At 51.3% G+C, this 15674-nt stretch overlaps 2 protein-coding genes across 8 annotated transcripts in view; one reads left to right on the forward strand and one right to left on the reverse strand.

Annotated features, from left to right (window-relative positions):
• The window catches only part of UBAP2 (ubiquitin associated protein 2), a 115113-nt gene that overhangs the window by 11928 nt on the left and 87511 nt on the right, over positions 1–15674 (reverse strand). For 6 of the 7 annotated variants that reach the window (XM_044443832.1, XM_044443837.1, XM_044443834.1 and 3 more), the window contains 5 exons: positions 14773–14962; positions 14171–14237; positions 11782–11962; positions 9126–9217; positions 7694–7744 (listed from right to left, as the gene is read on the reverse strand). In XM_044443832.1, coding sequence (XP_044299767.1) covers positions 7694–7744; positions 9126–9217; positions 11782–11962; positions 14171–14237; positions 14773–14962 — 581 coding nt within the window. The remainder of the gene's footprint in view (positions 1–7693; positions 7745–9125; positions 9218–11781; positions 11963–14170; positions 14238–14772; positions 14963–15674) is intronic. The other variant, XM_044443835.1, reaches the window with a different exon arrangement.
• Positions 2406–3724, forward strand: LOC123030167 (interferon beta-like). Its single transcript, XM_044443847.1, has 2 exons — positions 2406–2982; positions 3111–3724. The coding sequence occupies exons 1-2, from the start codon at positions 2651–2653 to the stop codon at positions 3364–3366; spliced, it is 588 nt and encodes a 195-aa protein (XP_044299782.1). The 5' UTR covers positions 2406–2650; the 3' UTR covers positions 3367–3724.

Below are 15674 nucleotides of genomic sequence, written 5' to 3' on the forward strand. Positions count from 1 at the left end.
CGCACCCTCCCTTGCCATTCTTGGCTCCTGGCCTGGGTTGCTTTCACTATCTCATCTTTCTTGTTTCCAAACCCAAGGAATCGGGGCTGCAGGCAGGCAGGCAGGGGAAATGTTTTCGCGGCCCGCTTGTGAGAGGGAAAATCCAAGCGGAGGGAGGTTACTTCCCTATGTTACACGTTGGTTCTATCAAAGCCAGTAAGGAGGACAAAAAACATCGTTTCACAGGCTGGAAGTTAGCAAAAAGAGCTGGCAGTTATGCCATTTTTGTATGAGTAACCAGATGACTTCACCATTTAAATAAAATAAACGGAGCATTTATTTCAGATTCATTAAGGTTCCCATTTGGACAATTTCCGGCTAGCTGGAGGCTCTTTTCTATTTTTTTAGCTCAGGCCCAGGGTTTTACCACTACTTCCAAAGATAAGAAAAACACTTTACAAATGGAAACAATATTTTTGCAAATGAGCATTCAGAAGCTGCATCATACAGATTTGATCCCTGTGAGCTAGTAATGAAATACCGCATCCAAAGTTTTTTTGTTCTGTTTTTCCTCAGAAGCAAGGAAAAAATAAGCCCATCAGCTCGAGCAGATTCTGATATGCTGGGGAGCTGCGGTGGGCATCTTTGCGTACCTACAGATGCCAGCCAGCACTGGCTGCTCCTACTTAATTCTGCTCCTGGCTTTAAGTCACCAAAGACAGTCGCTGAACTCACTTTAGGGTCACTCCAGGGCTTGGGCCATATGCCCCAACCTTCCAGACGAAGCAGCTCTTAGATGAATATAATAAGCTGGCACTAACCAAGGGCTAGGAATCTATGTGCTTCCACTGGAGACCTGCGGGGCCCCGGGAGCTACATCCTGCCCGTGCGGCAGGTAAGTTCGTTGGCCTGAGTGGCGTTTGGGATGAAGTCTGAGGAGCTGCAGCCCCCAGCCGGCTTCCGGTTGTGGCAGGATGCAGTCACCGGCAGGGAAGCTGGCATGGAGGGGCCCTGGGGAGAAGCCCCTTATTTTACAGGTGCAGACAAACCATCACCTCACCCCTTCCCCCTAAAGCTGCCGGACCAGCAACAGTCAAGTGTGAAACTCTTCGGCCACATCCTCCCGGTCCCACCTCCCTCGCCCCACCCCATCCATCCACCCCACAGTTCCTTCACCGACTTCCCCAACCTGGCAGGTAAGACTACAGTCTCCACCATCCCCAGCCAGCATGGTCCTCTCCTGGCACGACAGGAGTTGTAGCGCAACACAGCTAGAGCCAGAGCGTCATAAAATGCTAAAGCAGGCGTTTTATAGGGCCGAGAGGATCGTTCCTTGCTGCAGTCCATATTACCCCCTCTGAACAGGATTCCAGCTCCTTCCTCCCTGTGCATCCCTTGGACTTGCTGGGTACTGGGATGCCAGCTTCACGCAAGGAGCAAACCAGCCCTAGCAACTTAGCGTGTTTTGAATTCTGCAGCAGGCACATGAACCGTTTTGGCAGGCGTTAGAGGCAATCCCTCATTTGTGGACCCATGATACATTTTTGGTTCCATTTATGGTGACTTTGGAAAAGGCCTTTTAAAACCATTTGCTTCAAGTTACTCTTAGTGGCGCACCTGAACTATTATTTTTATCCTTATAAGATTGCTGGGAGAAATATCAACAACCTCAGATATGCAGATGATACCACTCTAATGGCAGAAAGTGAAGGGGAACTAAAGAGCCTCTTGATGTGGGTAAAGGAGGAGAGTGCAAAAGTTGGCTTGAAGCTCAACATTAAGAAAACTAAGATCATGGCATCCGGTCCTCTCACTTCCTGGCAAATAGATGGGGAAGAAATGGAGGTAGTGACAGATTTTATTTTCCTGGGCTCCAAGATCACCGCAGAAGGGGACTGCAGCCAAGATATTAAAAGACTCTTGCTCCTGGGGAGAAAAGCTATGGCAAATCTAGACAGCATACTAAAAAGCAGAGACATCACACTGCCGACAAAATGCGTATAGTCAAGGCTATGGTTTTCCCAGGTGCAATGTATGGCTGTGAAAGCTGGACCATAAGGAAGGCTGAGCGCCGAAGGATTGAGGCCTCTGAATTGAGGTGCTGGAGGAGACTCCTGCGAGTCCCTTGGACCGCAAGGCGATCAAACCGGTCAGTCCTAGAGGAGATCAACCCTGCCTGGTCTTTAGAAGGCCGGATCCTGAAGATGAAACTCAAATACTTGGCCACCTAATGAGAAGGAAGGACTCCCTGGAGAAGAGCCTGATGCTGGGAACAATTGACGGCAAAAGAAGGGGAGGGCAGGGGATGAGGTGGCTGGATGGAGTCACTGGGGCAGTGGGTGTGAGCTTGAGTGGACTCCGGGAGATGGCGGAGGACAGGAAGGCCTGGAGGAATGTTGTCCATGGGGTCGCAATGGGTCGGGCACGACTTCGCAACTAACAGCCACAAACTGTTGACACTCCTGTCGACGTTTAAATGGTTCCCCTAAGATCTAGTAGAGGACTTGGAGGCAAGTGGCCATGCGGAAAGGGAAAATGAAACCAGGGAAATTCTGCCGAGATAAATGATGAATGGAAACGTGCTATTCAAAGTAATATAAAGGGAGAAGGGGGACCAGCACAGCTCCAACGAGCTTGAGCTGCACTGCGCGCCACCAGCGGCCACCAGGGCATGACCGCCAGAGCACCGAAAATGTCCGTGCACGCAGCGCTGACCTGCCTGGTGCTACTGGCATCGCAGGCTGCAGCGCTGGACTGCAACTTTCTGCAACTCCATCAACAAAGATTCAACCTGCAGAGTCTGGAGTTGCTCAAGGAGATGAGAACGAAACCCTCTCCAGAGTGCCTGGAGAGTCCGCCAGCGTTCGCTTTTCCTGCGAAGATCCTGGGAATACATGAGCCGTGGCTCGCCACGAAAGTGGTCCACCAAACACTTAGTGGATTCCTCGACATCCTGAGCGACGATCTTCTGCCGACCGGCTGGGCAGCAGCGCCGAGAGAGAGGTCTGCACCCACTCCACCTGAGGCCGGCTTCCTCCGCCACGGGGTGGGGGGCAGTGGGCGATCACTCATCGGGGCAGGGGAAGACTTTTGGCTATCCCTCCCTTCACTCTGCCCTTCTCTGCCCGCAGGTTCCTCAAGATGCTCCACGCTCAAGCCGAATCTGTTCAGGAGTGCCTCGGAGAAGGAGGCGCAGCACCGAGAAGTATGGAAAAATGGAAGCACCTGCTGCGACTGAAGAAGTATTTTCAGAGGATCAGGACTTTCCTCCAAACGAAGGGGCACATGAAGTGCACCTCGGAGAACATGCGGCTGGAATTCCAGGCGGCTTTCGTCTACCTTGATATACTGACGAAGAGAATAAAGACTTGGAAGCATCTGAGCTGAGCAGGGTGGAAAAGCAGCAAGACGTACGAGCCTCTTCAAACAGGGGCATTCCTGTGGCCAACCTGCAATGCAGGACGTCCGACAGTGATGTGTTTCGCGTGCGAGTGTGTTTGTTTACAATATTTTTGTGTGTGTTTATTTATTTACAATAGTTTTGTGCGTATTTATTTATTTATTTACAATATTTTTGCCCCATCCTTAACAAATGTCTCAGGATGGCATGCAACCAAATTAACATAATGAATTTGTGCCTGGCGCCGTCGTTATTTGTTTTTCAGCGCCAGGTGAAGACCTTTTTATTTAAACGTCATTTTAATTGTTAACAATATTTACTTATTTATCTGGCCAGGGCGACTTCTTTTCTAACTTTTCTTTTATAACTTCTTTTATATCTTTTATATTTTTTATTTATTTTATATTGTTAATTTTAATTGTTATTTTTGTATTTTATTGTATTTTATTGTGTTGTAAGCCTCCCCGAGGCTTCGGCAAGGGGCGGCATAGAAATGTTCTAATAAATAAATACATAAATAATATTAAATTATTAAATTTGTTTAAAAAGTTTTACTCCTTTCAAACTTTGTAGAGAATTATTATTATTACTACTACCACCACTATTATTACTATTACTATTACTATTACTATTATTATTATTATTATTATTATTATTGACAGCCACTGTGGCGCAGTGGTTAAAAGCATGGGACTGGGACTCAGACGATCTGGGTTCAAGACCCCGCTTGGCCAAGGAGCCAACTGGGTGACTCTGGGCCAGTCACAGGCTCTCAGTCCAACCTACCTCACAGGGTTGTTGTGGTGGGGATAGGATGGAGGAGGAGAATGATGCAAGCTGCCCTGAGCCCTTTGTAGGAAAAAGGCAGGATAGAAATCCAAAAATAAATAAATCGAAAAATAGATAAAATATCATCATCATCATCATTTCTACGCCATCCCTTCACAGACGACTTGGGATGGGTTACAACAGATTAATAAAACAGAAAAACTATAAATGCAAGTAGCAGCTGCACAGCATCCGATTATGAGACCTTTAAAAAAAAAAACCAACCGAATCTGCAAGAAGTACCCCATGAACCAGACAATCCTACAAAATACAAACCACCATGTCTCAGAACCAGGCAGGGTTAGAAAACGACATTACAGCGGTGCCTTGGCTCACGAACTCAATCCGTTCCAGGACTCTGGTCGCGACCCAAACTGGTCGTGAGCCAAGTCAGATCTCCCCATAAGGGTCAGTGCAAAGAAGGTTCATCCGTTCTGTAACTATATATTTTTTTACTCACAAAAATTTGAAGCGGGTGCACTCTGGGGGGGAGGCGGGCACGATCTTGGGCGCGCTCGTGGGGCAGGGGGGCATGCTCGCACTCATCACCCGATGCGGAGTTCGCAACCCGAGGCAAGATTTTTTACTCCACCCTTCCTGGTGGAGAAGCCGTTATCTCCGGGTTGCAGGTTGCCCGGAAAAGCTTTCAACGCACCCCCATCCCTCGACCCTGGCACGACCAGTGCGCGACCGCCCCCGTCAGCAGCAGCCAGGCAGGGGTTCAGGGCCTGCGCAGGTCAAGGGACCGTCAGCCTCCTCCCCCCGCAGCAGCCATACCAACCTGGCGCACATCCCTGCGCTCCGGGCTGCTTCGGGGTCCCTGCAGGCAGCCCCTGCTGCAGCCGCCCTGCGCTCCGGGAGGGGGGGGGGCACGTGACAGGGCTTGCGGCAGCATCTGTGACACACAGGCCGCGCATCCCTGGCAGGGAGAGCAGAGGAGGCCTGCCACAAAACACCAGCCGTGCCCCCGGCCCAACCCCGGGAACGATGGGCTCTCAAGCCAGGCCTCTCCCAAGGACTTTAGCAGACTGGGAGGCACAAGGCGGGGAGACAGGAATTCCCGGAGGCGCATACGATCCGGGCCATTCACGTTTTTCACCGGCACCTGTGACTAGGTGTCGAAGTTCATGGGAAACCGCAGCAACGCCACAAAGAGGGGCGGGAGAGGAGCCCTTGGATCAACTGGGGTTTCCAAACCATCCCAAGGGCCAAAGCTACTACAGGGGTCCAAATAGCAGATTATTAATGGTTGAGGAACAATGGCAAAGCTCTCCGATAAAGGGCCACCAGCCCACAGTGGTAATTATGCACCCTGGGCTGTCCCCAGGGGCACCCAAGAGCCCGAGAGAGTCCCCGGTGGATCCCCGTTCTCCTGGGAGGGACCGGAGGGAGACCCTCTCTCAACAGCACCTCCGACTCCATTTTCCCAGACCCGTTCATCAAAGACATCTGTCCCACCTGAATTCACCACACTTGTCTTCAGCCCACCCAAATCAGCTTGCCTAGGTTTCCTTTCAGAAGGGAACTTACTGCTAGTCTTGGAGCTGGCAAAAATAAAAAATAAGGCCTGGGGGCCACGATGCTGGAAGCACACAACGGACTTGGAATGAGCTGCAGCGCGGTGGCACGAGGACACACGCAGGGAAACACGGGGTGTTGTCGAACGCCATGTCGCACCCACATCCCACATGCTTGAAAGTCTTACATTCAGGCTGTGGGACGGGGGTGGGGGGGAGCGAAGGTGTCTTTCCTGCCCAAAAGTGAAGCAGCTCTGCCTCCTGCAGCCATCCACGCTTTTATAATTTGCAGGGCTGCAACATTAGGCAAACAGAGCAGCTAACCGGCAGGGACCGGTCAAAATCCAGGCTCCAGTGGATCAGTCAAATGAACACAAGGTGTTTTATCCTAGAAATGGCAAACTCAGAAGACGCGGGAGGAGTGGAGGAGCTGGTTTAAAAAGAGATGCAAGGAAAGCCTTTTCTTTCCATTTTTATTTTGGGTTTAATCTCTGGAAAATGAACAAGCTCAAACCCTTAAAAGCCAGGAGTGTGAGAAGCAGAACTTTAGAATTACCTCGGAAGTAGGACGGCGGCCCCAGTGCCAAGCTTCTCCTGCGGTCATGGACCTCGGGAGCCTAGCAAGACACGCGGCAAGCAAAGCCTCTGCCATCATCGCCACCCTCTCCAGAGGGAGAGGCGGGAGAAGGCTGCCTCTAGCAGGCCAAAGACCCCCTCCCGCCATCTGGAGCGGGCATGCCTCCCAAGCCACAGCAAGTCCCACATCTGACAGCCACCTGGTGCCATGTTGATGTTCAAGAAGGTGTCGCCCTGGCTTCCAGGAGAGATCAGCTGAGCGAGGGGGCACTGCATCGGTCGCCTCTGGCTGGGTTTTCTGTAGGGCTGTAGGGCCAGGCTGGAGATGGGGGTTTGACTGCCCCAATATGCTGGCTGCGACGCCAGCCGTCACGGACTTGGTCTAGAGGTCTGGATGAGGATGCCTTGCAAGGGCAGCACAGGAATGAATTCCCCACTTCCCGGGCGACTGCGGGTGTTTCCAGCAGGCTCACAGCTAACAGCACTGCGCCTTGCCTGTACCAGATCACCCTGGGTGCCTGCCAGCTTGATCTGGGTAACAAAAGCGCTGCTTCTTTCAGATGCGGAGCCTGTTACTCTGTCCGGATGAAGGCTGCAAAGAGACCGCACCAGAGCAACGGCCTCTTCTGAGAGACTTGGAGATCCTAACAGATTCCAGTATGCTTCGGGAAACTGAGCTTTTGCTGGTCTGGTTGCAGCTGGAACAGGTAAGGGGCCCGTGCCTTCACCTGTCTCTCTGTAGCACCTCGTTCACTCCCTCCCTTCCCAATGCAGTGATGTTTCCATCATGATTTGAGGCATGCCTGGCATTAATGCTGCATGGAATCTGGCCAGGGTACCGCTGGCAGAATATCCAGGAGGAACCCAACCGCACCTAGTCTAAGCTCATTTGAAGGTGCATCCCCTCAGTAACACAGGGGCATCCGAAAGGTGGAGGACAGAGGTGTTAAAAGCTTGACAGATGCTAGGAAAACAGCAAAGATGGACTGACGGTTGAGAGGAGGGCAGAAGCCCAGGATTATGGTTCAACAAGGACCTTTTGTTTCTCAGCCAGCAAGGCCCAATTACAAAACTTTTGATGGGGAACAGGACCTATCGGAACACATGTATGTGCAGACCATGCAGCTGGAGTCACGCAGTATGAGAACGGCCCACCCCACGACCAGTGAAAGCCTCAACTTCATTCTCCAGTTTCCAAGGATTTAGTGAAAACTATCAGCACGCTGAGGACTGGAAACTTGCTCTTATTTTTAAAATGAAACCTTCATCCCAAAGTTCTGTGGAAATAGGATGACACCTTATGTGCAACCTTTAAAGTTATACCCATGTACATTTATAGATTCCAGCTCAGTTAGTGTCATTTAAGAAAAACAACAACAGAAAAACAACTCACCACAGGCAGCCTGGACTGGAGCATTTGAAGATCATCATAACCGTAAATCTGCTTGAAGAGAGCAGAGGAGGAAACAAAACACAGTTTTGTTAGAAGTTAAGATAGTCCTCTCAGAATTGTCCTAGCTAGGTGATCTCCTGGGCTGCATTCGAAGCTATACGTGTTTAAATCCCCACTATTTGTTAAACAAGTTTCTTACTAAACAACAGATATGTAAAAACAGCTACCCTGTCAGACAGAGCTAGGCTTGTCCACATATTACACTGAGGCACTTTTTTGACCACACAATTTTATTGGGGTGCATCCAAAAACAGTATCATAAATTATAGATGCTTCCCATTTATGTAATGCTGAAGACCCACAGGGTTTTACCTTCTTGTGATCTTTAGAAAAAGCCAGTAAGCAACGCCACTTCCGCAAGGGGTGAGGGGACTGAAGCAGTAATAGTTGTCAAAGGCCCTCAAGGTAGTTTTAAGTTAGGAGGAAGCTGTTGCGTTGACAGAATCCCAGGGCACAACTTGGTCTGTCTCTGCTACTCCAACAGCGGAGAGTATCGAACAGCATGATGGGGTATTTAAGTTACGATACAAAACAGGGCTGGTTTGTATTGCAATTGTTTTACCTGTTAAAACTATTTTCAGATTATCTATACTGAAAATTTTGTACAGTGCTTTGCTGTATTTCAGGTCCGTGTCTTTGTGGAGTGCTGTGAGCCATCCAAAAAGCTTGAACTACTGGCAGCATAGAAATGATAGCAATACAGCAGAGCAGGATAGTGTTGATACAGTTTGCGAACAGGAACGGAACGGTATAATTCAGTCTTGCTCAGGGAGGTCACGAGAGCTACTAGTGCCTTGGGTTAAACTAGAAGCACAACCAAGACAGGAGGAGGCGCCTGAATGTGAACCGATCAAAAGCGCCTCTCAGGCCAGCGCCACTTTGCTTCCAGGTTCACATTTAATGCACAACCAGACGGCTAGGCCGACGGAGCAGAACGTTTCTACTTCTAAAGCATTTTTGAACAACTTTACGTGAGAGTCTTTGACTGTGGGAATGAAACAGGAATCCTGGGTGTTGCTATGGCTGGAATGCTTGGTTGGAAACTAAACCCACAAAAAATCAGGTACAGAGAAAGACGGGCCCCGTACATAATTATTATGCCTGCAATAATAAGTAATTGGACAGGTCACTAGCCAACGGAACACCATGATCGGCCTTTCCAAACTCTAAACGAGACCTTATCTTCAAGGTTCAGGGTGGGCACAAATGTACATGAAATACAGGTGCCACATACCGAATTGGGCAGCGAGCCAAAAGGCCTGAGCGGGCCGGCCGCCCATGCTATACAGTCTGGCCCAGAGATCCCCACCCACGCCTCTGGCGCGGCGCTGGGAACCAGGTCGGCTGGGCGAGGCACAAGGAAACCGCTTACTGGGTAGGCTGGCAGGAGTCCTCCGGGTCCCACAATATACTGGTTATGCAACAGGGGCGGCACACCTTGCGGCAGGTTGGGAGGAGCTTTCCCTGTGGAACCAAAAGAAAACGGCCTTACACACAAGTCACTGAAAACAGGAGAGAGAGAGAGAGAGAGAGAGAAAGCAAAGACGACGCGCAAGGCTCCAAGCAACCAAAGCGGCCTCCGCTCGGGCAACGGCGCTCCGGGCAAGTGATCTGCGACTAGAACGGACGAGCGCAGGAGGCCACCTTGGCTTCCCCTGTCTGCCACCCAGTCCCTTATTTTCCCCTTGTGCTTCTGCCTCAAGTCCTCCCATTGATGTCTTCTGCTCCAACGACAGCGGCCTCAGGCGCTCGCCCTGCCACTACCCAACCGCTTAAGCCACGCATAGCCTTTGGGCAAAACAGATGTTCCTCCTGGACTGCAGCAGTCTCGTACTTTCTGCGCTGACTTCTTCTACATTAGCTGCTCCTCACTCGCATCTTCTCTACTTCTCGTTTTTGTCTCCCTCTGGGAAAAGAATTGTGCACCGCATTTCGAAGATCAGTGGACGTGACACGAGACGAACTGAGGTCTGTTTTCTTCCCGAGTTTAGCTTTCCAGTTTTCTCAGGGGGAAGAACCTGTGAGCCTCCTCGTGATGCCCCGGGACCTCTCCTCACCACCTCTTAGCTAAGCTGGTCACACACAGCTCTTTCCCTCTTATTCCTTAACAAGCCCCAAATGCTGAAGTTCTGATTAATTTTGCTGCTAAAAGGGAGAGTCTGGTTTTGTGCCATAAAATGACGAGTAGAAAGGAACAATATTTCGGAGAATAACTCCGTTTACTGACAGAGTCACACCCCCGCATGTTTCACTAAGCTTAACTGCAAACAATAAGATCAAACGGAGGTGACTATTTTCAGCTGAGAACTCATTTATGCTGAGGAAAGCTCAAGACCACACACACGGTGAAGTACAGACAGAACAGGCAACCATGCTAGGCTTTGTCTGACGAAGCTGTACTACCTGTGCCCTTTCCGCATCCAAGCGCCCTCCAAACCCTCCCACCAAACTCGGGAGCAACCTGCCTGCATATTATATCCCAACGTGGCAGGCCTCTTGTGGTACTCAACCAGAAGGCCGTGGGATTCAGCCCTTACAGGCCTCATTTATTATCTAATGTGATCATTTAGACCCACCTGACCAAACCGGTCTGGGGATGGAGAGAACTGCAGATGAGGGAATACTAGGCTGGTGAAGGCAGGCAGACCAGCCACAGTGTCTTTGGAGACAGGCCTGGCCATCTTCTAGAAGTCATGCCAGACTTCTCCAGGAATGTATTTCAAAGCTGGGGTTAACCACTGGGTAATCACAGCAATGATGCTTTCAGAAAGCACTCTAAAACCTTTAATTTTTAAGTATAACTAAACTATACTGACTCCATGGTGCCCTCTTTGGACTTCGGATCGTTCAGCTGAGAGAACTTCAGCTGGCTGGGGAGTTCGCAGCGCTGGCAGTTGGACAGCCAAGCCAGCACGAGCGGCGGCCCTGGCTCACCACGCTGGGTCACCTTGGAGCAACCTGGGCTGGTGCCGTGGCCCACCAAGCACGGACTCTGCCCTCCCGGAAGCCATGCCACCATCGGCAGTGGCGACCGCCCACCGTGGCTTGAACATTCGCAGTGAGCACCAGCAAGCACCGCAGTCTATTGAGACGTTTGCGATGGGCAGTATGCCGAAGTTCCAAATAAATAAATATTTAAGGGGAGGTGGACTCCAGCCAGCATGCAAAGTGTTCGGAACCCGTCTCTTCACAATCCTCAGTTGCTGGGTCAGATCAGGAGTCCGCCCAGCCTGGAAATGTCTTCTCTGAGAGATCCTGGGCAGAGAAGGCCCCTTCCCATCCTGTCATCCATTCTCCCAGGGACAGGCAAGGGTTAATGACGCACGCAAAGCGAGCGCTTTACCTCCCCTCTCCCTGCAGACTCACCACCTGAGGGCTTCCTCACCTGCCAAGGAGTCCCGACTGGGACTACTGGGTGCAGTTTATAGATCCCACACACACACACACAGAGGAAAGCTGCCTTCCCTGCTGCTTTTCGCTTCAGCCCAGAGCAATTAAGTCCCTGCGTCCCATCCCAACACCCACCGGGATCCAAACCTTCCAGAATAAAAACAGAACTCCTTATCTGGTAGGTAGCGGGATATAGTCAGACCCTTTTCCCTAAGACAATTAAGAAAAGTTGTATCACACAACTTCGGTTATTTTTTCACCCATAATACTGCTTCCATGATAGCACACAGATTTTCAAATTTTTGGGAGTGTTTTATCACGGAGAGCGGAGAAGAGCAGATGGATCTGGTGACCATTCCAGTTTCTCACCACTGGGAGGGAGAGTTTAGTTTAGTTTTTTTTTTAAGGGAATAAGTTAAGCGCCAGGGAGAGGGTTTTCCCCATGAAGTATTCCCACACATTAAAAAGGCAGGCATTTTATTTCACAGGCCACTGTGCAAAGCAAGCTAAAAAGTCCTTTGGAAAAGGCACAGGACTTCTCAGTGCGGCTGCAGCTGGATGAGAGGTGCCCGGTGGGCAGACCTGCAGGCCGAAGTCCTCTCTGGCTACATCCATGCCATCTTGCTAATATTGCGAACCTGAAGACACCAAGGGAGCCGCCCGTGCGGTGGGAGCTTGGAGGGACACGCTGGTCACGTTCAGGCCCAGGCTGTGGGTAGTGCTGGCCATGCTGGAAACCGGAGAGCTCGTGGCCAAGGTCGAAGTGACGGAGAAGGTCGTGGGAGGCAGGAGCACGGCAGAGGCTTCGGAGGTGGCGAGCTGAAAAGGAAACCGACACACAAAGGACGGCGGTTAAGCAGCGAGCGAGGGAACAGCCGGGAACCACACTGAGGCCTGTCTTGGAGGAGGCCTTGCATGGACACCAGTCCAAGGTCCTGGATCCTCTGCAGGAAACGCTCTGAAATCAAAACCCCCAAGTTCCAGCAGCAATGCGGGGGGGGGGGGAGCAATTCAAGGCGAATTTGCCTAGGGAATCACATGGCAAGAGGCTGTTCTCATTCTCCCAATTATCTGCTGTTACAAAAATGCTCCCACGGAATGAAGCAATTAAAGAGTTCTTTTCATTTACTTCTCATGGAGAATTTGGCACTGATCAGTTGGGCTAGTGTGTGGAAGAATGTTTAAGTAGCGATACAATTACAGGGACGTCCAGTGCAAAAGATCACTGTGCGATGTACATTACTGCCCAGCGTTTCCTGTCTTGCTCTAGGTAACAAAGCAGAGAACGTGGGTTCTGCCAGCTGTCGCTAGAATCAAATCTGTGCAACAGGCTCCGTTTCCCGGTGACACCCCGTCTCGGTCTCGGATGTCCCCTCCACGGCACCATTCACCGCTGAATTATCTTGGCCTAAGCATGCCCCGGAAAATGGTCTGGAAGCTTCAACCGCCGCAAAATAGAGCAGCAAGGCTGCAGACAGGGACTGGCAGCGGCAAACATATAACCCCAGTCCTGCACTGCAATGGCTACCAACTGAGGTTCAGGTATTCATCTTCATGTATAAGGCCCTAAATGGTTTAGGACCTGAATACAGCGGTGCCTCGGCTCACGAACTCAATCCGTTCCAGGACTCTGGTCGTGACCCGAACTGGTCGTGAGCCAAGTCAAATTTCCCCATAAGGTTCAATGTAAAGAAGGTTAACCTGTTCTGTAACCATTTTTTTTTAATCAGAAATTTTGAAACAAAGTGACAAAGAACAACAAAGTAACAAAGTCCTGTACACTACAGTGGAGAAGGCTAACCTGGGGGGGGGATTGTTTTGAGGGAGAGACCCCCTCCATAAGGACACTGGGGGGATCTCTTTCAGGGGTTTCCTCTCTCCTTTGTCTCTTAGCTGCAGGGTCAGTTTTGGTGGAAAATCTGCCTATAGTCTCTTGTTTCTTCCTGCGCCGCATAACCCTCCGGAAATGAGAGACCACGCTATCGTTCATCAGATTCAACACGCTGTTCATTGGGGTGGTGCTTCTCAAAGAAACCCAGGCACAGGCGCGCTCCTGCAGGAAAGACGGGCGCAATCTCGGCCCTCTCCCCCCCCACAACCAGCACGATCGCGGCCATCCCCCCCCGCCCCCCGGGGGGGGGAGATGGCTGCGACCTTGGTTGCCACCCAAAGCGGAGTTCGTGACCCAAGTCAAAATTTCATGAAATTTTTGTTCGCAACCCGATTTGGTCGTGAACCAAGGCGTTCGTGAGCCGAGGTACCGCTGCATCTAGAAGAGCACCTCCATCGATACAGGGCTTACCCAGATCCTGAGGTCCTCATCAGAGGTCCTGCTCTGGGAGCTGCCTTTAAAGGAAGCTAGGAAGGTCGCTATCCAGGGCAGGGCCTTCTCAGTTGTGGCGCCCCGTCTGTGAAACCAGCTCCCCAGAGATGTGCTCCAGGCACCTTCTTTGTATACCTCTTGGCACCAGTCCAAGACATTTCAGAGTCTTTGAAATGTCAGTGGTTTTAATTTTAACACAATTTTACTTTTTGGCTGTTATTTGTAATTAATGGATTTTAATATTTCAATTGTTACTTTCAAGATGTGCCCAGTCTATTAATGTAAATCAACTTGGCTGTGCTCCTGCTGTGCTATTGATGTTTTATTGGTCTTGTTGTTTTATTATTGAATTGTTTAAGTCGCTTTTATGCTTTGTTGATGCATTTACTGTGTAAACCATCCAGAGAGCCATGTGGCTGTTGTGACGGTTTATAAAAGTGTTAAATAAATTTGCAGAATCTCCTCCCCGGAGGGCCCGCCGTTTCCCCGTTTAACTGCAGGTGAAACTTCACCTTCACTAAGTTCCACCAAAAGGTGCAACACGGTGACTTGGGCAGTGAATTCTTTTAGCACAAGACAAGCAACACCGAGTTATGCGCACTCTGAGAGGAGGGCCAGGTCAACAAGAAACCGCACGCTTTTTCCGCGTGAGGGAAAGCCTGGATATTTCAGCTCACAGCTCTCAAGACGTGCAGGAGACTCACCGTGTGAGACGTGGGTGAAGCCAGAGCTGAGGCAGACGAAAGGCTGGTCGGATGGTTCGAGAGGGAACTTGGAAGAGAACAAACGCGAGAGTTCAGCATCATACAATCCGCTCACTCCTGAGCATCTCATTAACAACGGCCATTTCTGGTCTCCGCCAGCACTACGAAAGCCAGTCTAGTCGGCTGGGAGGCACATCGTGAGCTGGGCTGAAGGAGCTCCCCGTTTCAGGAAAACCACTGCAGCTCAGCCTGTGGGCTTGTCCTGCATCCTCGAGGCCGGAGCTGCAGGCGGACACTGTCCACTGGCGCTCGACTGGACCAGCCCACACCACCAAAGGGCTGCCCAGTCCCCAAGACCACACAGCCCCAGTGCTCCAGCATCTCAGGGGCCTCCCTTCCCACTGGGCTCCCAGCACCAAGCCAACTGGGGGCGGGGCAGTTCTTGGCCATCTGGCGCAAATGTTCGACAGCGGTGGGATGAGTCACGTAAGTAACTAACCCAGAGGGCCTCCTGCAGGTTAAGGGAACAGCGTGGAACTAGCTGCTTGCCCCCCCCACCCACAACACCCCTCCTCCCAGTCACCCCAGCCTTCCTGCTGTACCTGCTTAGCTGGGAGAGTGAGCTGCCAGCCAGGTCATTTGGCTGGGGCAAGCTCGGGAGCGCTGCAGTGTGTGGGGGTGCTGAAGGCAGAAGCAAAGCAGTGGCGGCCGTGGTGCTAGGCAAGGAGGAGCCTTTGGTGGGGAGCGACGGAGGAGAGGGCTCTGTCTGAGATGCTGGAACTGACGAAGCAGCTGCAAGGTTGGAAAGAAGCTGTTCAGAGAGGGCCTGCACAGCACACCTGGGGCGGTGCACAGGATGGTGCGTTGTGTTAAAAGAGAGAGGGGGGAGGAGGAGGGGGGGAGGAGGAGGGGAAAACACACACAACCAGCTATGGCTGCAAGGAGCTACAGAAGCATCGACGGCCCTGCACGGTTCCTGGCGCGGGCTCACCAGGGAATGGCACCAACCAGCAACGGCTCCCGGCCTGTCCGGCTGCAGCGAGTGGATCTCCTGTCTGCTCAAGGTCCATCTGAAACGTGGCTTTCTGCCCCGGGCTGACATGCAAGGCCACTCAGCTTTTCAACTTTGCCCACTGATTCTCCGTGGACACCATGGTTGTCCCGAGCGTTAGTCTAACATAAGCCCAACTCATTTCACTGAGTCCTTCTAACGTGGGATATGACCCAGTGCTTCTGCTTTTGCCAGCTGCCAGGCAAGATGTGAGGGTGATGTACGCTTTTAACATCGACATCACACCAGGTTCCCTCCCTCAGCACCTCGTTTCCTAGCAACTATGGCTGTGTAATTCCAGCAGTGGGCAACTCTGCCAGGAGCTCTGCAGGCAAAGGAGAGGCCGCCTTTGGAGACCCGGGCAGGCTTGCTGCCAGTGGCCCAACAGCCGGCTGAGGGTTTCCTCCATTACGGCAAGCAAGTTAGTGGAACTCCAAGAACAGCCCAGACAGA

Source organism: Varanus komodoensis, unplaced genomic scaffold (genome assembly GCF_004798865.1).
Source record: "Varanus komodoensis strain SLA01 unplaced genomic scaffold, ASM479886v1 scaffold43, whole genome shotgun sequence".
NCBI lineage: Eukaryota > Metazoa > Chordata > Lepidosauria > Squamata > Varanidae > Varanus > Varanus komodoensis.